Source organism: Lichenostomus cassidix, chromosome 23 (genome assembly GCF_008360975.1).
Source record: "Lichenostomus cassidix isolate B80296 chromosome 23, HeHo_3.0, whole genome shotgun sequence".
In the NCBI taxonomy this organism is placed as follows: Eukaryota; Metazoa; Chordata; class Aves; order Passeriformes; family Meliphagidae; genus Lichenostomus; species Lichenostomus cassidix.
In genome coordinates, this window is record NC_139503.1 from 170,427 (window position 1) to 197,640 (window position 27,214).

Sequence of the window (27,214 nt, forward strand, 5' to 3'; positions counted from 1 at the left end):
TCAATTCCTCACTTCCCTCACATCTGGAACAAGGCTTGTGCTCTCCTTTCCTGCCTCAGCCACCAAACACAAGTCACTAAAACTTTAAAGAATTTTAAAATCCTCAGTGTTACGTTTCTTAAAGACAATTTTGAAGCCTCTTGCCCCCAGATTGTGTTGCCTGACTCAGCACTCCCAGAAACCCCAGGAACTGGGGAGGAATGGAAAGGAGTGTGTTGGTGGGTAATTAATTACCAGTTGGTTAAATTGGTTTAATTTTGCTGCAGGTTCAATTCTGCTGTCAGGCCGCAAAACAGTTTAGGTTCATTTCCATACTAAAGTTTCATATCCTTGCCCTGGGCCCTGCAGGTTTGGAAATATTTACTCAAGTAATTACTTAAAAAAATAAAATCTAATCTTCCTGGTTGGCAGAGCTCAGGAAATGCTTTTTAAGAGGTTTCTGTCATGCCCTGAAAACCCAAACACCTTTGGCTCCCCACAGCAGCACTTCAGCTTCTTTGAGCTTTGGCATCTTCAGGAGGGATTTCTGCTGCAAGCAGTTAAGGGGCAGCCAAACGGCTCATAGAATGGGAAAAAGCACTGACCAAAACTGGAATTCTTGATTTCATCACTAGCAGGTGGCTGTGACCAGTCTGGAATAGCAGCAACCTGGTCCAGTTGAAGTCCCTGCCCATGGCACAGGGTGGAACAAGATGAGCTTTAAGGTCCCTTCCAACCCAAACCATTACAGATTCTATGAGTCCTGAGATGAGAACTCTGCCCAGTGCATGCCACCAGCCTCCGGCATGAGATGCCAAAGAAACTGGAGGAATAACAGAGACTGCAAGAATATCACTAGTGAGGAAGATTCACAGAAACTATTTTTCTTTCCTGCATTTAACTCTCAATTTTGGCATTTGTCACAACTAATGATTCCCAGAAAATAGCTATTTTCCATGTGCAAATCCAGGCTTTGAAAAAATAGTATGTAAAATGTATTTTGAGCTGGAAAAGCTGTTGTGGTGTATCCAACAGAGCTAGGGTTTGCCTTTTCCCACCCTGGCAACAGACACTCAAGGCTACAGCAGCTCCTGGGCCCTGGGAGGACGCATGGCATGCTGGAACACTGCTCCTCTGCCAGGATCCCACACTCATAGCACAAGGAGAGCACAAAATGAGTCTTGTGGGTCCCTTCCAACTTGGGATATTCTATGGTTTGATGAAAATGCCAAACTACAGCTCCCACAAGAATGGGGGAATTTCCAAATGGAAATCTCTGGGGAGGTTTTGCATTGGAAAATTAGAAGCTTTAAACACCACCCCCTCCCATTTTTTCCCCAGATTTATGGCTGAGGGAAAGACTTTAGAGACACACATGGGGTACACTCACCTCATTTCCATCTGTATCTTAAAAGAAACAACTTCCTTATCCTCATCTTTTGTTTTTCCTACCAAGATCATATTGTTTCCATGCTCTGCCTTCACGTGTTTAAGGAAGAAAATAAAGAATAAATCTCATCAGATACAGCCCAATGGGTCCTGGGAAGCTGGATGTAACCAAGTAACCAGGATCCTAGCAACAGGCTTGATGGGAGGATTTAAAGATAGAAAGAAAAGTAGGAGCGAAGCAAACAATGGGAAAATACAGTCTCCTTCCCATAGCTGCCAACCCCAGAGCAGGAGATAAATCAGCTCCAGGCAGAGAAAGGTGTTTTCGTTGTTTTGGATTTTTCCTTTTTTTAAAGCAAACAAAGTGCCAGCCACAGATGAGGATTTTTAAACCACTTTTACAGGTGTCATTTGTACAAATCAAAGTGTCCCTTGAAAATCTCATTATTACAAACATACAAAGAAACGATGTTGGTGCTACAAATAGCTACGCGACAGCAGGAGCAATTTATCACGATTAAAAACCCAACCGAACAGTATTTACAGGGCCTTTCTCCCTCTTTTTATTTCTGTATGTTGAGGGAAGCAAAAAAATCAAAGCCCACGGTTAAAAAAATTCCCACTAATGCACCTCATTTTCTAAAAGTATAAAATTGGGTGAGTTTTTCCTGCTGCCACACTCAGGCAAAGTGTAACAACTTCTGGTTTTGCTTATTTTCACATCAAAAGTCTCTTAGAAAAACCAAGAAGAAAAATCACATGGCAGTGTCCAATGAAACATGCTCCTTCCGTGCCAGAAGCCATCATCATCCCAAAAAAGTGCCTTTGAGTAAAATCAACTTTAGTAACAAATAAAAAACAAAAGGATGAAAAAATTAATCACAAGCTCTAGTTAAAAGCTTCATCAAAGCCCTGATGGAGCAGCCGCCCGGCAGCAAAATTATGAGTTCTCTTACCTACCTTCAGCCCCTGTTTGGGGGTCTCCAAGCCCTGAGATGTTTCTCCACCCCCTGACTGGAGTTTGGGATGTCGAGGAGCTCCTGCCAGCCTGGAGTCGTGTGGTGCTCCCCCTCCAAGTGCTTTTTATCCACCACCATCACCCCAGAAGAGGTGCCTGGGGAGGCCCACCCCAGCTGGCCTGGCTGTAGGCGTCAGTGGTGGCTGTGCTGTTTCAGGGCAGCACATCCCTGGTACAGGGAACTCTCATAGCCCTTTGATCCTGCTGGTTTGGAATCAGCAGTAAGAAAAATCCCTGGAGCGCCCCAAAAAACACTCCCTGTCTTGGGTCGCTGCCTGAGTAAGTGCTTTCCTGGAGCCAACCTGGCCCCTGCACCTGGAAGAGGCAGGGAAAAGGGGGAGAGAGGGAATATCCAAGCTTTGAACTCTCTTTGTGTAAAGAAATGGAGTAAGAAATGCTTGATCACACCAAGCTGCAGAAATCATCGAAGTCCCAGAGGTCACCAAGTAACCAGGGCACTGGGGGAGGGAATTTTGGGTGGGTTGCGGGCTGTATCATTCCACTCTGGCTCCCAACCCAAAAGCTCTCATCAGAAAAACAAGGAAACACAAAACCAGGCAGTTTGGTTTGCCAAGCTGACAGAGAAAAGAAAAAAAAAACCACCAAAACAAAACACAAAAATCTTCCAAGATAAATGCATGGCCCCCATCATTTTGGAAGCCTCTTCAAAAAGCTGGATGAACAGTTGTCAGCAGTGGCACAACCTTCCAGGAACATCTGTTGGGCTGGTGAGTTCTCAGCTCCCTTTTGAAGAGGGAACAGTTCAAGAAATAAAAAAAAATACAGCTTTCACCACACGCAGCTTCCATTATATCTGCGGAACAACTGGCCACAGCAATTCCCTCACAGCAGCAGATTGGGAACCAGAAAGGAGCCACTAATGCAGCAGGTTCCTGTTTGCTCATGGAAAGGGTTGGCAGTGGTAGCAACTGGTTAGGAAAAGGTTTCTTCCAGAAAACAGTACTTTAGGGGGGATTTAGGAAGGCTGGGGCCTCTCCCCATGGATCGAAACTGGCCACACTCAAGCATGCTGTCAGAAGGCAACACGCATCAGGAATTCCAATGCTATATCCCACAGCAGTGGGATACAGACAACACAGAGGTTTTGGCTTCCAGCGATCCAGCAGGTCTCCCAGACTCCTTGGCTAATGCTGGGGAAAGCTCCCAGGTTGGGGTGTTGGCTTTAAGGGGAGGTTATTGCTCCTGACTTCTCAGGCTTTTTGCCTTTCGACAGGGCAGCTGCTTGCTTCAGGAGTTCTCTGTTCTTGGCCTGGAAATGGGGAAAATGGGTATTTAATGACATGGATCATCATTAGATCTTGGGATCCCTGTGCAGGAGCTGCTGGCATCCTGCACACAAGTGGACAGGGGTACAGATGTTGAGCTCACCTCTAGCCACCTGGGAGGGCTCTCCCATCCCAGCGACCCAGGAAAAGACAAAGACAAAACAGTAAAACCCACAAGCCTTTTCAAAAAATGAATCCTATGAACAGTTCAAGGCATCTACAATACACTGAGAGGATTTGAACTTTGATTTTGAAATCATCGAAGGTTTCCAGAAACTCAAGCAATACCAGCAGAAATAAAACATTTGGACACCAGAGTTCAGGGCAGTCCAGCCTGAAATGAGCACAAACATGGAAAGCCCCATGAGAGGGAGGTGGCTGGGGCACACCAGCTCCTTGATCTGACGCTCCTTTCCCTTCAGAAACAGCACATCCAGCCCTCTCCACACCACACGGAGACATTCAAGCCCTCAGCCAGGCAGGAGGATGTGCATTGTGAAGAGATTCTCACAAACACCAGTACTCTGACAGCAGCTGGAGGCTCCAAAAGCTGCCTTGCACTGGGATACTTCCCCAGAGTGTGTGTGGATGGAGAAAAAGCTGTTTCCTCAGGGGCAATAGAAGCCTTTGGTCTCATCCCCTCCCACCTCTCACTGCTGGGGCTTTAGATCTTTATATACCCACAGTAATTAAAGGGTGCAAAGTTCATTTCTGTGTCTGATTTCTTCCCCTTTGACCTGATTCCTTGGTGGCTCACGCTATCTATGCTGATAGTCTGCTCTGTTCCCATGGCCGTGACCAGAATTCTGCTCTCCCTGCTCCCATCAGCTCAGGGACTTCTTTATTTGGACCAGAGATACAGAGCTAAAAGAACTGCCAATTGTTCCTTTGTTCTCTCTGGTTACTGCTCACACAAATCACAGGGAGGTGATTTAGAGGTGCAGGGAACTGACAAAGGCTCTGTAAGCTGAAGAAACAGGTTCAAACCTGATTTTGGCAATAAGTAAAATAAGTTTGATGGTTCTTATCTAGTCCCTATGGGACAGAACACAGCACTTCACAACACCAATATGTGTGAGCCTGAGTAGAGAGCAGCAACGTGGGTGTAAATGGGGGTTGGGACGCAGTGCAGAGCTGAGAAGGGGCTTGCCTGGCAGCACAGAGGCTGTAGAACAGGGCTGAGAAACATTAGGAGAGCTCTGTGTGCAGGAGTTCAAAGGGTGCTGTGATCCAGACTGTCCTCAGTCCCTCCTGGACACAGCTCAGGAGTGTCCTCAGTCCTCCCAGATACAGCACAGCTCAGCAAATTAAACCAAAAATGTTGTCACCTGTAACTGCTCCATGACCTCCTTGTGTGTCTTCTCCATTTGGTTCATCTTTGCCCTCATCTGCGATTCCTGGTACTGCAGGTCGGCTTTCAGCTCTGTGATCTGTGCAGAAACCAGGAAGGAGCAAGTGAGCTGAAAGACGCAATGACTGCCCTCAATCCAGACCCTCCCCTGCCATGGAAATTGCCTCTGCAGAAGGTGTGTGAGACTGGCTGTCACAGACGTGGTGGGGGTGCTGGGGGACTGCAACAAGACCAGCACTGGGTCTCTGAGAGCACAGAGCAACAAGACGGGCCAGCACTGTATTTCTGCAAGCAGCAGCATGTTTATTCCCAGTCTTGCCCACACACAGAGGACTCCAAGAGAGTGGTCAGGAAATGACCCTTTATGAAATGAGATCTCCTGGGTGGGTCCAGAGAGCCTCTTTGGCTTTGGAAAGGAGGCAGCCTGGAAACAGCCAGACATATTCACTCCAAGATAAAAAGCCAGGCTGTGTCAGAGTGCGATCTGTGAGAACATGTCAGTCTGCTTAGGTGGAAGCACGCCAAGGATTGTACCTTCTTCTCCTTCTCCAAAATCATCTGATCCTTCTGGTGCAGCATCTTTTTTAAAGTAGCCACTTCCTCCTTCAGCTGGGCAATGATGACAAAGTGGTCGGTGCCAGGGGAGTCCAGGGCGAGGTCCGGAGAAAAACTGCAGCAAAGAACAGGGAGAGGCTGTCAACAAAACCTTCCTCTTCACTGAGGCAGGGAAACTCCCACGAATGCACTCAAAGGAGAATAGGAATCATTTAATGATCGTTTTTCAAACCAAAAAGTTGAAGACAGAAATCAGAGAGATAATTAAACTTTATGTATCTCTTTGGAAATCTCTTTGCTCACAACCAGTCCTTGGATGCACTGCAAAACTTCTCACTGAATGTAAACAAACACTCTGGCAAGGAGGCAACATAAAAGAGAAACAAATAACCTCCAAGTTCAACAAACAGAGCAAAGGGAAACAGCTAAATTGTCCCGAGCAAGGAAAAGGGGTAAAAAACATACTGGACCTTGTAATATGATTGTTCCACCATAAAGCAATTTAGGCAGAAGCTTCGTTATTTCAGAGTAGAAAAAACTCTCCAGGAAGGCAGAGAAATAGGTGAGCACATCACCTGTACACCACCAGGTACTCTAAATCTAAGCAACCATCTGCAGAGTTATCTGGGCATGAGTCGCTCCTGTACTGGTAAATCACAAACCTTCCCATGAAACACCCAGTGACCTAGGCAGGCACACACAGTCCTGTGCTACAGGAAACTTCCGGATCATAAGATACAACAAGCTGCAGCCACAAGCCCAGGGAGCCCACCCAATTTTTCCCTGACTTCTGTTTTATCCCTGAGGTTGATTTTTATCTCCTGGTGCTAAGAGAGAAGCACACTCCCAGGCACACACCCCTGAAACTGCTGTATAAAAACTGAACAGTAGTAAGAAAACAAAGCTTCACCTAGAAGATTGTGGCTAGCACAGGTTTTTCCCATGAGAATTTTTCTTGTGTTTTATAAATAAAGATAAAGTTTGGATGTTATTGGAACAGTGTCCCAGAACTTGGACAGTGCAGGCCTGGCCAATCAGGCCTGGGGGAAGGCTTCTAACTGACCAATCTGGGTGACTTTTGAAAACTATATATAATAAAATCAAAACAATAAAAATCATTCCTTCTTGCCACTGAGAACTGGTACCTTCATTACTCTGCTAGCTGCTCAACAGCGACAGAAGATGACTTCAAGTCTGGCTGTTATCAGATAAATAAAGATAAATCGTCAGGGTCACCCAAAGCCTGACTTTTTTTTTTCCTAAAGCCTCCATAGTAGCTCAACACTCAGGTCTAAAGATGGGATTTGCAGCAGAGTGGGGAAGGCATGGTCTGAACCCAAAATTCTACCTCTCTCAAGGATGTTTCTACCTCTGAGCTTCCAGTCCCCCACCTGTACCATAAGGCAGAGAGTACTTGCTGCTCACCTCACATGGGGTCTCCTCTATCACCTGGAAATGATCCATTTTCTAATTAAAAGCATCACAGTCTGCTTTGACTGGACTCATTAGTAAGGATGTGGCAGGACAAAAGGCTCTTTCCCCCACTGTGCTGGGGATCTACAGAGGGAAACTAAACAGAGGCAGCTTCCCAGATCTGAGAGTCAGAGGATGGCCCTAAGGCACTGGGAGAGAAAACATGGCAAAGGAAAATCAGAGCTGAGGGTCTGCAGGAAACAGACTGCAGTGAAAGAGCCCTGCATGGCTAAAACATGCTGACAGCAGAGTCCACACTAAGATGTGGCAGCTCTCTGGGCACACCGGATCCAGCTCTGTGCTAGGCTCATACCCACACACTAGCACAGAACAACTCCATTTTAAAACTTTCCAAATAGTTTTCCCAACTGGAGGCTGTGCAAGATGATGGTGGGTGCTCCAGCACCTTCCTGTGTGCAAGCACATTACTAACAGCAGCTTTAATTTCCCACTCACTGCAAATATGCTGGGGAGGAGAGAAAGAAATTAAAAAAAAAACCTAACAGCCTCCACAGAGGAAAAAAAAAGGCTTCCTCACTGATTCCCCCTGGTTGAAAACAATCCCTTGACACACCATTCCTCAGCCCAGGCACGTTTCCCTCCTGCTGTGCCCTGGGGTGATAAAGAGTGCCAGGAGATGTTCACATTTCTCTGAGCAGCTCCAACAGGAAAAATTCCCTGCCTGTCAGCTCCGGCTGCCCAGCACATTATGAAGGAAGGGAGGTGAGAGCCAGCCCTGCCACCCAGTGGGGAGAAGGAAGGGGACACGAGGGTCACCAGCCTTGCAGAAAGCACCCACCCCGGGGCCTCCAAGGGTTCTGCATGCACCAGTGGGGAACAGAGGGCTTGAGATCCCCTTCAAGGGATCCCGTCCTGGGGCATAAAAAATACCAAGCAGGTATTTTCCTGTCCAGTTGCTGCAAAATGCCCCCTCAAATGTGCTAATAATAGAAGCAGATAATTTTTTTCTCTTCTTTCATACTTTTTTAAAGACTGACAAATTAGTAATGAAAGGTTCCTCTCTCTTTAACCCCATGTTACAGAAGCAACTGAGACTCCAAAATTCAAAGGAAAACTGCCAAACACAAGTCACTCCTTTCCTTTAACAAAGAGATCAAGAATTAAAACAGCCAACCAAAAAAAAAGCCATTTCCTCTACAAATAAACTCAAGATCCAGCCCCTTGGGATAGGTCAGGGGGACATGAGCTCTCCGTGTTTGAAGATCCTAAAATGCAAACTACTAATTAAAGGGAAATGATAAATTCCCATTGTTTTCAGCAGAGACAGAGGACAAAAATGGAGCTGTTCCAAAATCACCTGCCTCTCTATTGACTGGAACAGAAACCAAATCGACTGCCTTAAACTCCACACCTGTTAAATGGCTGAAATCAGGCATTTAAAAAGCCAATGCCAAAGCAAATGCCAAGCTTAAAGATTTTGCTATTCAAGTCAGGCTGATGTGAAGAGGCATAGATCGGACACTGAACCAGCATTCACATTTCACCTTAGACAAAAACCACCTGCAGAGCTGCCTCCAGCTCAGGGCCCCACATCAGAAGGATGTGGAGCTGCTGGAGTGAACCCAAAGGAGGCCACAGAGATGCTCCAAGAGCTGGAAACCCCTCTGCTCTGGAGCCAGGCTGGGAGAGCTGGGGGTGCTCAGCGTGGAGAAGGATCCGGGGAGACATTACAGCCCATTTCACTGCCCAAAGGGGCTTCAAGAGAGCTGGAGAGGGACTTGTGACAAGGGCCTGAAGTGGCAGGACAAGGCAGAATGGCTTCCCACGGCCAGAAGGCAGGAATATTGGGAAGCAATTCTTTCCTGTGAGGGCTGTGAAGCCCTGGCACAGCATGCCCAGAGAAGCTGTGGCTGCCCCACTCTTGGAAGTGTCCAAGGCCAGGTTGGATGGGGCTTGGAGCACCCTGGTCTGCTGGAAGGTGTCCCTGCCCATTAGAGGGGGGTGGAACGAGATGAGCTTTAAGGTCCCTTTCAACCCAAACCATTCTGGGATTCTGTGAAAAACACCCTCCACTTAGTGCAGTGCAGCCCAAATCAAAGAGCTTTAAGCTATGCCAGCACTTTCTTATACAAATGAGAATCTTTTTAGAAATGAACTTTGCTGCTGAGCATTCTGAGGCATCGCTGCCCTCCCCGAGCCAGCATTGCTGTCACTGCCTGGTGTTACAAGCACAGTTTAGCACCTTGTCTGCAGTGACAGGAGATGGGACCACAATATGCTCGTCTGCAGAATCTGCAGCATAAAAACACTTTGCCAGCACTGGCACAAGAGGATGGGGACACCAAGACTGCCCAAATCAGGACGAGCACAGCTCCAGGGGCTGGAGGTGAAGCCGGAGTGCTGGGCAGCACAGGACCGAGGGGCACTGGCAGCACAGCAGGATTAATAAGGCCAGGTCTGCTGCAAAATGTGCTGAGAGTCACTGGGAGGGAAAACTACTCCCAGTGCAGCAGTGCCAGAGCTTATTTGCTCCTCCCAGAACTAATCCAAAACAAACCATTTAACACGCTTTAAACAACTGTTGGAAATCACCCTGTCGATGTATCATAGCTATTGGGAGCAACAACCACTCTGAAATATGTAAACAAAAACACACAGAGGGAATTCAGTACGACACAGTTAAGGAATTTCTCCCATATCCATGAAGGAGCGATTATTTCAGATAAGCTGGACCCTTGGAGGATAAGTTGGAGGTGTTGCCCAAGTCAACTGATCTCAAACATGCCCAAATTTTGCCCAGCTGCGGGTGGCACCAGAGGTTCGGCTGGAGCCAGGAGCCAGCATACAGGAAGTGGGGCTGACCTCAGCAGGGAGGAGGTATTGGTTGTGTCACTTTACTCCAGACTCTGCTGGTGCTGCAAACACCCTTGTGCTGCAGCAGACCTTAACTCCACACTCAGGCTGTGCCCCAGACACCAAGCTGACTCTGGGAGGGACAATCTCATAGTCATTTAAATGGGGAGGGTTTTGGGGGTTCACCCTCATAAAAGAACCCTCAGCAACTCCAAATTCACACTTAAGGAACCCCTATTATCATTATTCCACCCAAGACACGCAGCCATGTGTCTATTTAAGGCAGCTGCAGCTTTCCTTTTCTGCTGCACGCTTCTGAAGCACTTTAGTTGCTAAATTTCCACTTTTTTTTGTTATTGGAACTCATCAAAAAAAGCCTGAGGCAAGGCCTACAGCCTTGGCAGGAGCCAGACTGACAACATCTGACATGAGAGCAAAAGAAAGGTCCTTGATTCCTTCAATACTAGCTCCTGTTTTCCAAACAAATAGCTGACCAAACCAGAACACAGGATATTTTGCTTTTTTGGCTATTTTCAAGCCAGCAGGGCTGTTACAATGAGTTCTGAGACCTCAGCCCAGGATTTAATGAGAAGATAAAAACACCTGATGCGGTTCTACAGCCCAGAGCAGCCGCCTCTCTAGAGGGAAAACTGCACCAGCTCTATCAGGGCCCTGGTTCCAGTTTCTCCTCTGGCTCCACCAGCACTGAAGGCAGATGAATTCTAACCACTCTGCACTCAGCCATGGCTCCTAAGTCACAACTAGTCTTTAAATTTTTACAGCTTTTAACAGAAAACACTGTTCAGACGATAAAAGGTCTTTTAGACCACTCTGTGGGAGCCAGTGCTCTATAAAATTACTAAAGTTCTATTTCACAGAATCATAGAATCCCAGAAGATTTGGGTTGGAATGGACCTTAAAGCTCATGTCATTCCACCCCCCTCTAATGGGCAGGGACACCTTCCAGCAGACCAGGTTGCTCCAAACCCCATCCAACATGGCCACAAACATTTCCAGGGATGGACCATTTCCCATGGGAGCATTTCACAGTGACAAGGTGACAATAGTATCTATAGAAGAGATCTGTGATTTCAGAGACATTCAAAGCAGGTAGTGATTAATTAATTACCAGTGGCTTTAACAAACCCTTTGGCACTAACTATGCTCTGGTCCATGCTCCCAAATCTCTGCTGTTTAGAAGGAGATCCACTGAGAGGGACAGTTCCCGTGTATGAGGCAGTTCCCAGGGAGGGAGGGGAGAAAACAACAGGTGATCTCACTTCAGGATGTCAATGCCTTGAGCAACAGGACAATGGTGGGCCCCAAGAGTCTGTTGGGAAGCAGCCCACTGCGCCAACGTGGACGGGGCCCTCTGGATAAGGGGGCAAAGCATCTCGGGAGAGGAAGGAACGCTGAGAATCAGAGAGGAAAGGCAGGAATGAAAATATGCATGTACAAGACCATAAAAATACAAATCCATCTCAATCTCCTGTTTCTGCTAGTGACTCCCATTCTGCTGCACAGGCAGGCGGTATCAACATGATCAGCACCAAGTGTGACAGCACAATGGGGTCAGATGCTTTCCTAGAATCAGAGAATTGTGGAATGGCTGGGGCTGGAACGAATCTTAAAGACCATCTTGTTCCATCCCCCTGCCATGGGCAGGGACACCTTCCAATAGACCAAGTTGCTCTATGCCCTGTCTAACCTGGCCTTGAATACCACCAGGATGGGGAGTCCACAACATTTCAAGCAAAGTTGTTTGTCTCTCCCCCAAAGGCAGGAGGGGACATGGGAGGTGGGTCTGGATCCTCTGTCCTCTGAGGATCTCCCTGTAGATCAGTCTGACAGACCCCAAAGTACAAAACCTGCAGATCTAACCAGTCCCTCTCTCCCTATCCAGAGAGAGGATAAAGTTGGTCTGACTGCTGGGGAGCTCAGCCAACCATCAGTTTCCATTTAAGCAGGTACAGGAGCTCAGTATTTTCTTCCTCTTCAAACCTACATCTAAATTCCAGGTAGCACTGGTCTGCCAGGTTCTAGGGCAGCCCCTTGAGGTCTCAAAGCCTAAGGCTCTTGCTCTGGCATAAGAGCTTCCTGCTATTCACATGCAACTGTTTTATATAAAATCAGCAAACAAAATCACCCGTTCACAATTTCCCCATGTAACAGGCTCACCTGTCACCATTGGCAGATATGGCATCAAACTTGGCTTTCTTCTTTGGGATTTCGTTCTGAATGGAAGACGTGGATAAAGTTTTCTGGCTAGAAGAAGGAGGAAATTGTATGTCAGAACCTGAATGACTTCCAGTCTAAGACAGAGAGGCAGATAAATATTCCCACCCACTTTGATCCTATTAAAACAGTATTTCCCAGGGCAAAAATGATAAAAAATTCATTCCTTGAAGAGTAGCTGGAGACTAAAAATAAACAGAAAACAATGAGTCAGGGCAGCACGTAGGTGAAGAACTCCTGCTTAAAATCTGCATTTTAATAATTAAATTTTACAAATGCAACTTCACTTTCATTGGCTACAAGTTCAGTAAGGGGGATCACTAAGAAGCACAAGGCTGCACCAGCACAATGAGGTTTCCAAACCAGCAAAACGTGAGTTAGCCAGAAACTCATGAACACAGACCCTGCCCAAACCCCTCCCCATGGTTACCTGTTATAGTGGCTGCCACTGCTGAGCCTACTGAACTGCTCCTTCTCCTGCAGGCTGGCTCGGGAAGAACTGCTCAGGTGTTTGCACTGCTCTTTGGTCTTCTGCAGGACCCGTTTATAGGACAATGTGCACAACCAGCACAGCAGCTTTCCATCCACCTGGAAGGGGAGACAGAAAGTTTTGGTCTTTCTTCCTGCCCACAAAGCAAATACAGAAAAGACAAGAAGCACCTTCAAGCTTAAGATCACATATGAACAAGCAGAGACTCAAAACGATTCTCTGAATGGACAGGCAGACAGGCAGTCACTGGAGACCAAAACAGCAAGGGTGTCTGCTCCAGGAGGCTCAGCAGGGCAGGGATTATCAGTGCAGGATCCCAAACAGGAAGACACACCTCCTACAGAGCCCTCAGGGTGTTTAAGCAAAGGGTGTACAAAAGCCATGGAAGGGGTTTCCTGGTGAAGGTATGACACTTGCAGCTCCTCAGGCTATGGAACAAGTATCATTCCCCATCCCTTTCCACAAGCAACACCTCAGACTTCACTCAGAGGCCTCTGTTCCTCTGCCAGCTCTTGGGCCAAATTCAAGAGATCTTTCCCAGTAGGTCTGGTAGAGGAGCACAGGGCCTCAAAGACTAAACAGCTCTAAATCAGAGCAAAGCTCAACTCCAGAAAAACACTTCATAACGAAGAGACATATGCTTTTGGAATCATGGAATGACCTGAGTTGAAAGGGACCTTAAAGCTCATCCAGTTGCACCCCCTGCCATGGGCGGGGACACCTTCCACTAGACCAGATTGCTCCACGCCTGTCCAACCTGGCGTGGAACATTCCCAGGGATGGGAGCAGCCATAGCTTCTTTGGGCAACCTCTGCCAGGGCCTCACCGCCTTGAGAGGGAAAAATTTCTTCCCAATATCCCATCTAACCCTGCTGTCTGGCAATGGGAGGCCATTCCGCCTTGTTCTGTCAGAAATGCTGGAGAAGATGTAAAGAAGATGGACAGAGGATCGCTGTGATTAGCCCTTTTACCTTTCCATCCTTCTTTTACACAAATACTGACCTTCTTCCTGTCATCCTTCCGGTCAAATGCACACTGCTGCTTGCACTGCTCACATGAGTGAGGAGGGCCATACTTCTTCTCTGAGTTGGTGCAACGCTGGCACTTGTTTCCAATAAATGCTGCTATGATGTTGCAGTACTGGCAAGGTTTTGGCTTTAAAAAATAAGAACAACTGACACAGCCTTCTAACTACAGTAGTACACTGCTCCTTCCCATTCTCCCCATAATTTCAAACTTTAATTTCCTTATTCCAAGTAGAGTATAATGCTGGTCCAGGAGGCAAAATTCCATTTGGATATCCCTGGTCACCAGCTAAGCGTATTTAGCTATGGCACTCAGACTATTTGCCAAGTGCTGTGAAATCTTTAGAAAAATGTCTAACACAAAAATAGAACCAATCAAAATCTATTTCAGATTTCAGACAAGCAGGAAATAAAGATTTATCACTGCTTCCTGAAGCAATCTCAGTCTGTGTAAGCACACTCTTGTTTCTACTGGGTATTGAACAGATCATTTCCTGGCCTCAAACAATGCAAAGCTGCTTTTTTGTGCTAAAAGAAGAGAAAAAGTCAACACTTCACGCTCGAGTGACCCATATTATTGATCAGTCATGCTCTTACAGCAGAACCAGTCCTTAAACTGCTCTGGGATTTCAGCAACATAAAGACGAGAGATATGAAAAGAAGAGAGGCTGGGGAGGCTGAGCCCCACTCACTTACTGTGCCGTAGAGCTTCACGTTCTGAGCACACTTCTTGCATATTGTGTTGGTTTTGCTGTTAACAAGGACAGATCATGCTATTAACACATTCCAATAGGAAATAAAACCTCTGTGTTTAGGATGCCTGGTTCAGATCCCAAGATCCCTGATTAGGTGCCCAGCCTTCCCTCATCTCTGTCTCTGGTGATGAGGCTAGATTCATCCTCTCTAGGGACTCAGATACCAAAGTGTTTTTCCTGTCCCCAACTGGCTGAGGATAAATGGCCAAAAAGTGGCATTACTAGGAGGTATCTTTCAATTAAGGCATCCCCACACACACCAGTTTTTTGTCCAAACAAACAAAGGATTTGATCACTGACTAACTGGCAGTGCGAGTGATTCAGCAACAGGGCAGGTTCCATTCTGGAGGTTAAGGCAGGAGAGGACAGAGGTATATTTGTACAACAAACACAGAAAGGACCACCCCATACAACAGCCACACACAGCTCTGGATTTTACCAATCCTCCCTCTGACATCTACACAACTCATCAAAATGCAAAAAGACAAGAGCCCAGCTAAAGTACACACAGTAGGAAATAAATGTTGGATACCAGAAATCGGGTAAGAGGAAAATTAATGGGAAGATGCACCCAGATCCCTCCCTGGAAGATGCATCTGAGCTCTGACTGAAAATAAAACCCAAGCAAAAGGTGTAATTCAAGTGCACTGCTAACACTCCAACTCGCCCAGCAGACTTCTGAAGGTGGCCAACGATCCCCCAAGTCTTCCACAAGCAACAATCCACAGGTTAAGGCTCAGTCACTGAAGGTATGGAAACACTATGATTCCCTAGGTGTGACTACTCCACAGGAAACATGGATCTCCCGAGTTCAGCAGGTATTTACCTTTCCTGTTGGAATTCAGTCCTGCAGTAAGTGCATTTAACGATGGGATGAGCAATCCGGCACTCCTGCAACAACAGAAGAGCTCCATGAGGTGCAGTGCTGCTCCCCAAATCCCTGATCTCCTGCTGCCCTCCACTCCCACTACATCCACACATATGCAAACACTTCCTGTACAGTCATGCTGAGAGAAGAGGGAGGGTGACAGAGACGGCATGCGTCACAGGTGAGCCAGGTGTGAACTGAGATCCGTCACCAGGGCTTGCCTGATGCTCACAGAGCAGGGTCACGGGGTGGCCCCAGCTCCCGGGGCAAGAACACACAGTTCTGCCTCAGGTATTCACCAGTTTCCTGTACCTCTGGCCGCACTCTCCTCTCATCCCAGCTTCTCCTATGCTCACCTGCTTTGTCCTAGCCTCAGTGATCCCAGGCTACTCCAGTTCTTGCCCCTTGTTCCCTATTTCATCCTTGATATTGTTCTTCCCCACTCACTTAGACTGTCCCAAAACCCATCTCACTCCTTCAAGACACTATCAGACCTCCCATAAATGTCCCCAGAGCCTCCCAAACCCTTACTCAGGAACAGTTCCCACCTCCCTTCTATTCCTCACAACAGGCCTGTGACTCCAACACCCTCCAAATACCCCCAGCAACCCCAAACTGTCTTCAGTGCCCTCAGGTCCCCCTGACAAACAGCTCCCCTAAGCAGCCCTTCAACACACTCCCGTAACAGACCCCAGGCTTTACCTCCGTGCTCCAGCCCCTTAAAACTTCCCAAAAGCTCCCAGGCCCTCATCCACACCCTCCAACTGCCCACACAGACCCCAAACAGACATCTCAAGGCCCCGGTCTCCATAAATACTCCCACGATCTCCCCACAAACAGGCCCAAATTATCCTCAGTCCTTCTAAGAGCCCCCAGACCCCTTAAAAAACACTCCACTGCTTGCGCTCCTTCTCACAAACAATACTCCAGAAGGCCCTTTACCCCACAGACCGCCCCCCCAAATCCTCTCACAAACCACCCCCTCAAATCTTCTCACAGATCACCCCCCATTTCCCTCACAGCCCCCCTCAGAATCTTCTCCTATCAGTGTCCTCCCAAAACGCCCCCATAAGCTCCCTCAAAGACTTTCCCCCCTAGCCCCCTCACAGCCAGCCCCCAGCCCCTCTCCCGACCTTGCAGAGCTGCTGGCCCTGGCTGAGCGCCTCGAAGGGGAAGCGCTGGTGGCACTTGGTGCAGGCGTACAGCGCCGCCATCCCGCCGCCCCGCTGACAGGCGCGGCCCGCCCTCCCGCCCGTCCCGCGCGGTTCCGCCCCCTCCGGTCGCCCATTGGCGGCGAGTCGCATCATTCACGCCTCTCCCACTTCTCATTGGTGAAAGCGCCGTCACTCACGGGGGCGGGGCGGGGCGTGATGGGGAAACGTTAACGTCACGGGAGGGCCGCGGTGACGCAGCCGCTCGGTCCCACGTGATGCGGCGCACGGGGGAGGTCGCGCGAGATCGCGCGAGGAGACGGGGTGGAGGGGGCGGAAGTGAGGTCGGGAGTGAGGTTGGGCCGGGAGTGGGAAAAGGGGCAGGACTGGGCCAGGGGGCCGGGCCGGGCCGTGCCGGGCCGGGCCGGGAGAAGGTGCCGGGCTAGGTGGAGGAAAGAGCTGAGAGGAGGGTGAAGGGGGTGGTCGCAGGGCTAAACCAGGACAAGGTGAAAGGGAGATCCATGGTTGGTCTGTGTCAGGGGTGGAGGAGTACCGTGATGAAGAGAGGGAAGGGGAGCTGGATTAGGGCCGGGGAGGAGAATGGGAGGCTGGATTAGGGCTGGGCTGGGGAGTTGAGCTGCTGCAGGGAGGGAGGGTCAGGACTGCAGGAAGGAAGAGAGCAGAGAAGTGTGGGGAGGAGGAGGAGGCATCTCCACCTTGACAGTGAAGGTGAGGAGGAGCCACCCACTTTGAGGAGGGCTGGAGACACCGGCAGGGCAGCGGCAGTGGGAAAATTGTGGCTGGAGGCTTGAGAGAAAGAGAATGGGAGGAAGAGGAAGGGAGAATGAGGCAGGAGGTTGTGTCTGCAGGGAAAGGAAAACCTTCATGTGAACTTGCTTCCCCTTTGCTCTGACTCCAGCAGCTGCAGCTGCTCATCCACAAGTCCTAGGCACAGCCAAGGCTGATTTCACGGGTGGATCTGCCTCTAATGTGGAGTATGGTCAGAGCAAACTGCAGTTCCCCGTGCTTATACCACAGCTTGGGAGCAGCTGCAGGTGGGAACATGGGAAAGATTTGGCCCTGTTTCATTTGGGTAATGAGGTTAGACTCAAGTTGCTGCAGCAAGGACAGATCATACACTGCACACATGCAATAATTGCTCTTTTTTTTTTTGTCAAGTAGTTGTCATTTTGTACAACATGACACAGAACAGGTGCTTTGAGAAATGGGGGAAATTAAGTTATTTTTGAGTTAAAAACTCACTGTAAATCCAAGATGTAACAAGCAAAAGGCAGTAACTACTCACAGATCTGTTCCATTTGCTCAACGTTCCTGTGTTCCTACACCCTTCCCTCTTTCTCAGACCTTAAGGGATACCTTGAAATCTTTGGGAAACATCTATCCTTACCTTTTTTTCTACACCAGATGACAGAGTATTCCTAGTCAGGGCTGGTGCAAGTGGTGAAGCTGAAATCTGAGCTGCTCAGGCTTTCCCAAGAAGGACCGGGGGAGTGTCTTGGGTTTTTAGCTTGGCTGCGTGGGTGTGCATAATGAACCGGAATTCTGCTGTGCTTGGCTACCTCGGGGACTCGTTCTAATCACCGGGCAAATGTGCTGTGTGTAGGAGAAATACTTAATTTCATGACATTAGTTGCATTGTGCTGGATGCCGGGTTGTGATTGGGAAATGTCTGTCGGTGGGAAGCAGGAGGCAGAGCTTGGCAGAGGTGGCGGATGGCTGGGAACAAATCCCTCCGCTCTGTTCAGGGGCTGCCATGCTCCAGGGGAGGGTTTTGCGGGATGAGGAGGTGGAGGACTGGGGATGCTCAGATTTTGGGGTTTGACAGCACACCTGGAGAAGGGAAACACCGCCTGCAATCTGTTACAGTAATTAATGGAATCCTGAAATGGTTTGAGTTGGAAGGGACCTTAAAGGCCACCCAGTTCCACCTCCTGCCATGGGCAGGGACACCTTCCACTAGACCAGGTTGCTCCAAGCCCCACCCAGTCTGACACTTTCAGGGACAGGGCAGCCACAGCTTCTGTGGGCACCCTGTGCTGGGTACTCACAACCCTCACTGGCAAGAATATTTTCCTAACAAAATCTAACCTTGCCCTCTTTTAGTTTGAATCCATTCCCCCATATCAAAACCTAAAAGTCAGGGTGTGGGGGCATGGAATGGGAAATACCTGGGGCTGAAGGAAAAGCAATGGGTCGGTTTGAGAATGTGAACAACAAACCTGCCAGAGCAGTCACAGGCGCCAAGGGAGAAGCATTTGGCTGAGGAAGAGCATTTGTAAAGCTGCTACTGCAGGAAGTGTGAGAAGAAACGCTTGGAAAGCCGCTGCCTCGGTGATTTTCCAGCAGAGCCGCACTGGCAGAAAAGCAGTTTCAAGCCTTCAGAGTTTAGAAGGCTGTTCATATCTATCAGATGCACCATTTCACTATGGAATGGTTTGGGTTGGAAGGAATCATAAAGGTTATCTCGCTCTAATGCCCTGCCATGTGCAGGGACATCTATTTGTGCCCCAAATTACTGGTTACTGTGTAAGACAGCAAAAGCCTCTCCTGGATCGTGGTATTTGCCATCCTAAAATCTCAGGGTTTTAGGTAAAGCATGTGCTTCCCCTCTATGGACTACCCAGCTCTGTCCTGGAGAGACCAAGACCCCCAGGAGCCACTTCCTCCAGGCATACGAGTACTACTACATCAGCCCCTCTTGGTCGCTTGGAGCATTTGGGAGCAACGAGGTTGCCAAAGCAAGTTTGATTCAGCTGCTTTTCCTTGACACCGTCTGTGGTTCTCTGTAAATCACTAACAGATAATAATTTCATATTCTGGCTCTGCATGTCCCCTGCTCACTGAATAATTACCTTGTTTTGCGCGAGCCATGAGAGGTTTTCACGGATAATTCATCTAGCAGGGAAAGGCAGCCAGATTTTGGGCTGTTGGAGCACATTTTCTGGCCACCTGGCATTGCTGCACAGAGGTCTGTGCTGGAGTGCAGCTGCCTCCAGGGGGAAATGCTGTATCCAGGACAGCCAAGGGCAGGGCGAAAAACCAAACCCAGCTGAAATCCCAGCCACCCTTCCTCAGAGAATAATTTAGCTTGGCAAACTCAGCCCACCCTGAATTTCTGGATGTGTGGACAGATTGATCCCAGAGATCTGGATGCTCTCACCCACAGAGGAGACATTTCACTGGAAACAGAATTCCTCCCAGGAGCTGTTTGTGGCGGTGAGCTCTGTCTTGCCTCATTCCCCATGTCCTGCCTGGCTCTGGGTGGGTGGGTTGGCACCCAGCATGGAGCTAAGATTGCCCCAAGGTTGCCATCTCTATCCCAGGGTTGAGTTTGATGCAGCACAGGAGGAAAAAAGCTGGCACAGGGATGACCCTATCTGGCTCACAAAACCAGGGGAATTGCTGGCATCATTGTGCTGAGGGGCTTCAGTCAGAGAATCTCAGAATCACTGAGGATAGAAAACACCTCCAAGATTGAATCCACCCTTTGACTGATCCCCACCTTGTCACACAGACCAGTGCCACGTCCAGTCATTCCTTGGACTCCTCCAGAGATGGGGACTCCACCACCTCCCTGGGGTGCAGCACCACCCCAGGGACCACCACCACTGCCATGGCTGCCCACCCTGCAGAGGTGCCTCCTGCCCCAGGAATGTGCCAGCAAAGATGGGAGACCAGCAAGATCAGGGCAGAGACAACTTCCCACCCTGTTTTAGTATCCTTGTGCACTGATCTTGTTCTCCAGGATGGCTTGAGGCCAAACTAAGAGCACCCAACCAAGCCATGGCCACAGTGTGAAAGGAGAGCAGCCCCAGAGGGTGAAGGTATCTGACTGGTGGCATTGGCAAACACCTTGGTGACATCCCCACCTGGAGCCACAACAGGCAGTCGGGCAGTGGGGCAGAGGGTGGATGCCTTCCCCCTCCCAAATATCCCATGCCAGGAATTTCTCATCTCAGCAGAAATCCCTGGAGTTGTTTGTGCTCCACCTCAGAGATAGAGCTGGAAAAGCTGCTCCCCTCGCCCCAGGTGTCTGGGACTGGCTGTAAGAGCCAGCTGGCTCTGCCAGACAGGATTGTCCCCTCCCCACGAGGCCCCTGGGGTCCCACATGACCAAGAAAACCAGCCTGGGGACAGGGACCTGTACCGGGTGTGTTACTGGGGCACAAGGGGCACAGCAGTGTGGGCAGCAATTGAATCCCTCCTGTAGAAGCCACCCAGTATTTTTCCAGTGTCTTTATTGGCAAGCCCAGTGCTGTATGCCTGTCCTGCCTTGTATCCAGCACCAAATGGGCCTGTCCCATTGTGTCCCTGGCTTCCTGATGGCTCCACTGAAGGGGCTGATCCAGGGCTGAGTGCCAAGAATGTCACCCAGGGCTTTCCCTGCAGAGCCAGGGTGGCTCAGGCCAGGATGGGGTAGGTGGCCTCAGTGGCTACGCCACAGTTGTTGTCCTTCATGGCCATGAGGATGTAGCCGTCATTGCCCCAGTATGTGGACCAGGAGTTCTTGATAAGCCAGTAGGTCTCTCCCTGCAGGACTCCATAGCCCACGGCCAGCACCGCATGGTCAAGTGATCCTGGTGTGTTGTCTGCAGGGAATGACATGGCAGAGGGCTTATTTGAAGGTCATCCCTGTGTGGTGAGCATCCCTGTCTGGAGAGTATCTCTGTCCAGAGACCATTCTTTTCTGGAGACCAACCCTGTCTGGAGAAGATCCCTGTCCAGAGGACATCCCAGTCCAGACATCCCTGCTCCCAGGGCTGCCCTCAGTGCTGCAGAGGACTTCAGGGCTCATCCCCTCCACCCCTCCCTTGACCACAAGGATGGGACCTGGGTGCTCTGGCATCTCCCTGGGCACCCAGGACCTCCCGTGCCCCATGTGCTGCCTGTCTCACCGCACTTGGGCTCGTAGTAGATGCCGTTGGAGTAGAATGAGAAGCTCTTGTGCGAGGCATCGATGCTGACAGCCACGGGGCCGTGCTTGTAGATGGCAGCTTTGACTGCTGTGATGTTGCCCGAGGTGACGTTGACGTAGCCCGTGATCTTGGCCAGCATCTCAGACTGGTTGTAGTGGCACAAGCCGTTCTACACACCCAGGGGACACACACTGTCATCAGGACTCCCAAGATCCTGCTGGGATCCTGCCCACCCTGCCTGACCCTGCAAATGCAGGGAGTGATCTGGAATTTAGGCTGTGAGATCATCCAGGCTCTGACCCCACTGTCCTCCCAAGCCCAGGGTAGTGAGGATGTTTTCCCAATTGCTCAAGGACACAATGCAGGGAGCTGGCTCTGCACCCAAAGCCATGGAAGGCTGCTGCCTGCATCTAACTGCCACATCCCTGTCCCCAGGAAGTTTTGCTCTATCCCTGAGTACCCCAGGGTATGGAGTGGCCCATGGCACCACACATGGATGGAGGAGTCTTGTCACTGTTTTGCAAGAAGAAAAGCTGAGGGACGCAGTGACAAAACCACCTGGCTGAGCCGTGGGGCTTGGCTTTGACAATACTTTAAGCCACAGAAGCCTGGGGACGAGGTGACATCCTCATCTCCAGAGCCCATTAGTGCCTCTGACACATCCAGGTGGGTCTTAAAATAGCTTTAAAGCCCCAAGATGTTGGGAAGGTTATCGGGGACAAGAGGCCACCCTCACCTGTCCCTTGTACGTGCCGTAGGACTCAGTGCTGGCAATGCCCCCGTGCTTTTTGATCCACTCGTATGCTCGCCACTCCTCACCCCCATCGCAGGCATAGTTCCCAAAGCCCCAGGAGCAGTCAATGAGGACTTGTTGGGACAGGGAGGTCAGCACGCCGGTCTGCAGGGGGGACACAGTGCAGGGATGGGGACAGACACCCCCCTGGTGCCCCATCCACCCTGTGGGGCACAGCCTTGCTCCTACCTTGAGGAAGAGAGCACCTTCCATGGCTCCTGTTGTAGCAAAGCTCCAGCACGACCCACACACAGCCTGGTCCTTCACAGGGGTGACAGCACCTGGGGGCAAGAGGGTGGGGGATGAGAAACTGGGTTGGCACCAAGTGATGGGGGCAGGTGGAAGGGAAACTAAGGCAGGAGTTGAGTTCCAAAGGCAGCACAGCCAGGTCTTGGTGCTAATTGGGAAGCGGAGGAATACACCAGCAAACCTGGGACCCCCATACTTGGGTAGGGACAAATTCTGGGGATGCCACTTCCAGCTGTTGGGGACATGGGGGAAGCCAGATGTCACTTCAGTTGTCACACCTGTCCCTAGGGCACCAGGCTGAATTCAAGGCCAAGTGCTGACCCAGCTGCCTCTAATCATAGAATCACAGAATGGTTTGGGTTGGAAAGGACACCAAGTACCATCTTGTTCCACCCCCTGCTATCAGCAGCAACACCTTCCACTAGACCAGTTGCTCCAACTCCTGTCTATCCTGGCCTTGAACAGCCCCAGGTTCTCTGTGCAGCCTGGTCCAGTGTCTCACCAACCTCACAGGTGTGCACCCCAAGGGACAGCCCAGCCCCACACGCTCCTCAGTATAGTGGTGGAGAGCAGGGGAGCTCTGTGGGACTCAGCACTGGCCCTCACTCGGGGGTGAGGAGCACTCACTCCCAGAGCAGCCCAGTGTCCCCTCGACGCCACACGTACCATACATGCGCCAGTCAAGGCTCTCGGGCAGGATGATGCCAGTGTAGAGCTCGGTGGGGAAGGGCAGCCCGTTGTTGGGGGCACTGCTGTGACGGCGGCCCCTCAGGGCTGCCAGTTCCTGGGGTGTGCGGTCAGCCAGGTGGTTCAGGGACAGCGTGTAGGAGAGTGCGGCGCGGTTCCGTGAGTGGACAAACCTGCCAGCATGGTGGGGACAGCACCAGCTGGAACTGCCACCACCTCCTCAGTGTAAGCAGCACCCCCAGAGGTTCATCATCACCCCAACTGCCCGTACCTCATGTTGTGCACAAAGATGCTCTGCCTGTGCTCCAGCTCCTGCACGGAGCTGTAGTGCCGCCCCATATGCCGGCGGTAGTCATGGAAAACCTGGTGTGCCCAGGGCTGGTGCTGTCCTACCAAGTCTTCCATGGGGTTTGCCAGCACCCGATGCTCTGCCACACTCCCCGGCAGCACCCCACACTTGGTCTCTGGGGACCAAAGAGGGAACAGTGTCAGCCCGAGCCCCACAGGCAGGATGGAGGGGGGACGCTCTCCCTGGCTCACCATTGACGGGGAGGTCGAAAATGGAGGGAGGGTAGCTGTTGTCAAAGTCAGTGTAGGCGATTTCATACTTGTCATAGTGGGAGCCCAGCAGGCTGTTGTACCCCCGCATCTCGTAATGCACAGGAGCCACCCCACAGCTGGAGTTGGTCACCCACAGAGTGTAGACGTTCTTCTTCTGTGCCCAACGGGTGATGTTCTGCCACACAGCGCAGTACCGGCCGTCGTAGTACTCCTCCCGCAGGAACTGGGGGAGACATGGCCTCAGGGAGGGGACCTGAGCCTCCCCAGGGTGCTCTGCTGCCCACCCAGCCCCTTTGCACAGCCCAGTGCACACACTGGGTTCTCTGGCTGAATCCAGTGGCTCCATGGCCATTAGCACACAGCCATGTGTGGGATGGAACTGAGGCAAGGATTTGGCATGCAACACCGGGCAGATCCGTCTCTCTGGCTCAGCAGTACCCTGGGGACACGCCACTGTGCACAGCCTCTGTGCACCCATAGTGGGGGGTCTGGCTGCACCACTTCTCCAAAAACCTCAAAAGATTCCAGGTTTTCCCTGTGTGTTTCCAATCTCTTGCCATGCAGGCACATGCCTAGCTCAGTGACAACCTCACAACCAGCTGTCCCCACTGTTCACGTGCCGTGCCCAGCCCTGACGCAGGCTGGGGCCAGCAGCAGAAGCTGAGCTGCAGTGCAGAGACTTGCCCAAACCACGCTGAAATGCCAGCGTTTGTGTGGGATGTGACACGTCCTAACACGGCGGCTGGAGTTGGGAAAGGAGCCGGGAGTCTGGCCCCAATCTGGGTGGGGAAGTGACCCTCCCTGTGCCCTGGGGTGCGGGGATATGTCCTGGCCTGTCCCAGCACCCTGCAGCCCTCGGACAGAGAGGAGCATCTCCCAGCACCTCCTCCCACGGCCTGGAGATGCTTTGAGAGACAGGTCGGATCCAGGCTCTGATGCTTCCTACCTTAAAGCCCTTCATGCTGGGGAAGACGCTCTGAGCCGTGACTACGTCCTCCTTGGAGCCGGGCAGCTGGAAGCATTTCCTGGCGTTCACCTCCTTCTCCGTCGTCTCTGGTGTGATCTTGTACCTCATCCCATAGGGTTTCACTGCTGCCAGCTGGTAGGTTATCACCTGCCCTGTGTCAGGGAAAGGGAAACTGAGGCACAGGAATCCTGCCGGTGCAGGGTGGGCGCAGCTGGAGCAGGCGGGTGCCCTGCTCTTACCTCCGTAATACTGGATGCGGCTCTTGTTGCCTGTCAGGTTGTACCAGGCTTCAAAGGGCTCCTCGATCTCAGCATAGGGCAGCTTAATGGTTCCTGCGAGTGCCCAGCACAGGACACAGGTCAGCCCCAAAGCCTCAGCACCCCAACAGCCCTCCCCAAACCCCCCAGAGCCTGCACACCCACAGCTGACCAAGCCACTGCCCCCATGGGTGATGAGCAAGGGAGAGGCACTCGGCCGTGGGAACCTGCCCCAGTTTGGCACTGGGACAGCCTGGTCCTGCCTGGTGCTGAGCATCCTCTGCTCCCCCGCAGCATAGGGGGCTGCCTGGTCCCATTACCTCGGACGTGGTAGATGGAGCCAAACTGAGGGGGTGGGCGGGAGAGCCCATGGTCCTGTCCTGAAAGGCAGAGAGGAGTAGGGTGAGGAAGGGCTGTGTGTGTCCCCTTCAGCTGAGATGGGGACAGGAGGCTGCCGAGTTAGTGCTCCCCTTCCCTGCAGCTTGGGGCTTCCCTGCTTGGCCAAAAGAGGTTCCTGAGCTCATCCCAAAGGTACATCCAAGGGACACAGAGGCACTGACACCCTCTCAGGGTCAGCACCATGCCACAACATTCCATAACACTGGAGCAAGCCTTGCACTGTTGCACCCCCTGGGAACCTCAGTTCCTGGGATGACTGTTGGGGTGATACCCCAGTGTCACCCACAGCACTGGTGGCCCTGGCCTTGGATGATGTCTCCAAGGTGGGACACAGCCAAGCTGTCCCCTACACACAGGGCATGGTTGAGGGGTGCCAGGGACCTGACTGGTTCTGTCTGGTATCTCCCAGTGACCACCCCAACCTCCCTCTGGGCTCCCAGCTTGTGCAACCCCACGCCAACACACCCACTGGGAAAGAGTCCTTCCTTCCCTCAGCATCTTCTCCTCGCCAGCAGCAACCAGCAGGCAGCACCTGCCAGGCCCCGGACAGAACCTGCCCAGCCCGGGGAGCAGACCTGCCCCCCAACCCTCGGGGAGGTGGGCATGAGCAGACCCCCACCTGCAGCCCAGGTTGTGCCATGGGTGCCCATAACATGCCACCTCTGGGCATTCACAGACAGTGTCAGACTTGGAGGAGCAGCAACAGTTCCAGCCACCCCCCAACCCTGCTTGGCTTTATGGACACCCAGAAAGGTGATTCCACGGAGGTATGGCTGCCCTGCCACCCCTGTCCCCTCCCACTTGGCTGCCCTGCGTGCTTGGGTTAAACCCTTTGGGTTAAAGCCTCGTTTAGTCTTATTTTCGTGCCCCCAGCCCCACAAAGCCCTAAGGCACATCCCCCCGCCCTCTTTGCCACCCACCCCAGCTGTGTCTTGGAGGAACTGAAAATTTTGGGATCCAACAAGCAATAAAACCACTTCCCCAGTCTCCAACCTCCCCCGTAGTGCAGCGGGAGGAGGCCTGGTGGGCTGCCCCCTTCTCCCTCCCATGCCCTGGGTGTCCCCAGGAGGGACAGTGCCAGGGTGGGAGTCCCACTCACCCCGGATGGCGATGCAGAATGCAGAGGCCACGAGCCAGCAGAGAACACCCATCCTGGCCGTCCCGGCTCACCCTGCAGCAGCTTCTCAACTTTAAGCCAGAGCCAGCGGCGGCAGAACCCGGCAGAGCCAATGCAGAAGTCGGGGCCCTCCCCAGAGGAGGGAAGGAACCGGCATCATGTGGTGCCTGGGGGGGACGGGCACCCCAGGGTGCTCGGCAGGGAGAGCATGTCTCAGCAGGGCCTCCGTGGAGGGAGATGGAGCAACGCTGGGTGCTGCTGGGGATGGGAGGTGCAAGATGAGCCCCAAAATGGCTCAAGCAGCATTTGAGTGGGTGCACTGCATGGATCTGTGGGGGACCCCCCAAGCTGGGGTCAACCAGTCTTCCTTCCCCTCAGGAAGGGTGGGTTGTCACTCTGGCCTCTTCTGCACCTGGAAGGGAGAAATGGGCAGTAGGGTGCTTGGGGCTGCTCCTGGAGTGGGAAGGGAGAGCTCCTTGGGGTCTTTTCAAGCAGCCCCTGTGCCAGGGTGATGGGCAGCAGAGGGTTTATAGGGTGAGTAGTGTGGCATTATCGAGCCAGATGCTGAGACTGGGAGAACTGGGAAGACTTTGCTGGGGGTCTGGGCCAGCCCTGGGGCACAGGGGGACGTGGGCACCTCACAGCCAGCCCCAAGGGGACAGGCTGAGCTCCCTCAGACTCACAGGCACAGGGCAGCAAGCAGTCCCTGTCCCCTCTCGCTCTATGCTCAGCCTTTCTGACCACAAGAGGGTAAACTAAGATATGGGGTAGCAGCCAGAATGAAAGGGAGAACCTCATCTGGCAGGATGAAGGAAGCCACATGCCTTCTCCCACCCCCTGACCTGCATCCGAGGGTTT

At 51.5% G+C, this 27,214-nt stretch overlaps 2 protein-coding genes across 5 annotated transcripts; both read right to left on the reverse strand.

Moving 5' to 3' along the window:
- Positions 1–1,688: 1,688 nt before the first annotated feature.
- Positions 1,689–16,498, reverse strand: FAM76A (family with sequence similarity 76 member A). Of its 2 annotated transcripts, XM_085081536.1 has the most exons (10): positions 16,372–16,498; positions 15,197–15,261; positions 14,312–14,366; positions 13,593–13,745; positions 12,531–12,688; positions 12,044–12,130; positions 11,146–11,277; positions 5,558–5,693; positions 5,001–5,102; positions 1,689–3,656 (listed from the first exon to the last, which is right to left on the reverse strand). In XM_085081536.1, the coding sequence occupies exons 1-10, from the start codon at positions 16,450–16,452 to the stop codon at positions 3,570–3,572; spliced, it is 1,056 nt and encodes a 351-aa protein (XP_084937662.1). In that variant the 5' UTR covers positions 16,453–16,498; the 3' UTR covers positions 1,689–3,569. The 2 variants fall into 2 exon arrangements, with proteins under 2 accessions (XP_084937662.1, XP_084937663.1); XM_085081537.1 differs by lacking the exon at positions 11,146–11,277.
- Positions 16,499–20,631: 4,133 nt separating this feature from the next.
- On the reverse strand, positions 20,632–26,487 carry LOC146427658 (digestive cysteine proteinase 1-like). Of its 3 annotated transcripts, XM_085081455.1 has the most exons (11): positions 26,339–26,485; positions 25,161–25,220; positions 24,823–24,915; positions 24,563–24,735; positions 23,596–23,839; positions 23,327–23,519; positions 23,035–23,228; positions 22,309–22,400; positions 22,063–22,224; positions 21,306–21,495; positions 20,632–20,999 (listed from the first exon to the last, which is right to left on the reverse strand). In XM_085081455.1, exons 1-11 carry the CDS (start codon positions 26,388–26,390, stop codon positions 20,812–20,814), a joined length of 1,641 nt encoding a protein of 546 aa, XP_084937581.1. In that variant the 5' UTR covers positions 26,391–26,485; the 3' UTR covers positions 20,632–20,811. The 3 variants fall into 3 exon arrangements, with proteins under 3 accessions (XP_084937581.1, XP_084937583.1, XP_084937582.1); XM_085081457.1 differs by lacking the exon at positions 21,306–21,495 and having other exon boundaries at positions 26,339–26,487; XM_085081456.1 differs by lacking the exon at positions 25,161–25,220 and having other exon boundaries at positions 26,339–26,484.
- Positions 26,488–27,214: the final 727 nt, after the last annotated feature.

Excerpts from the sequence above, each read along its gene's own strand:
- FAM76A (XM_085081536.1), bottom strand. The coding sequence starts at position 16,452 with ATGGCGGCGCTGTACGCCTGCACCAAGTGCCACCAGCGCTTCCCCTTC. Across the intron at positions 11,278-12,043 it reads ATATCTGCCAATGGTGACAG|CGTTCCTTCCTCTCCCGAGA; the intron begins GTGAGCCTGTTA and ends TCTGATTCTCAG. Across the intron at positions 5,694-11,145 it reads CAAGGCATTGACATCCTGAA|TTTTTCTCCGGACCTCGCCC; the intron begins GTGAGATCACCT and ends TCTTTGCTGCAG.
- LOC146427658 (XM_085081455.1), bottom strand. The coding sequence starts at position 26,390 with ATGGGTGTTCTCTGCTGGCTCGTGGCCTCTGCATTCTGCATCGCCATC. Across the intron at positions 22,401-23,034 it reads CCTTGACTGGCGCATGTATG|GTGCTGTCACCCCTGTGAAG; the intron begins GTACGTGTGGCG and ends TCTTGCCCCCAG. Across the intron at positions 21,496-22,062 it reads ACGGCACGTACAAGGGACAG|AACGGCTTGTGCCACTACAA; the intron begins GTGAGGGTGGCC and ends CTGGGTGTGTAG.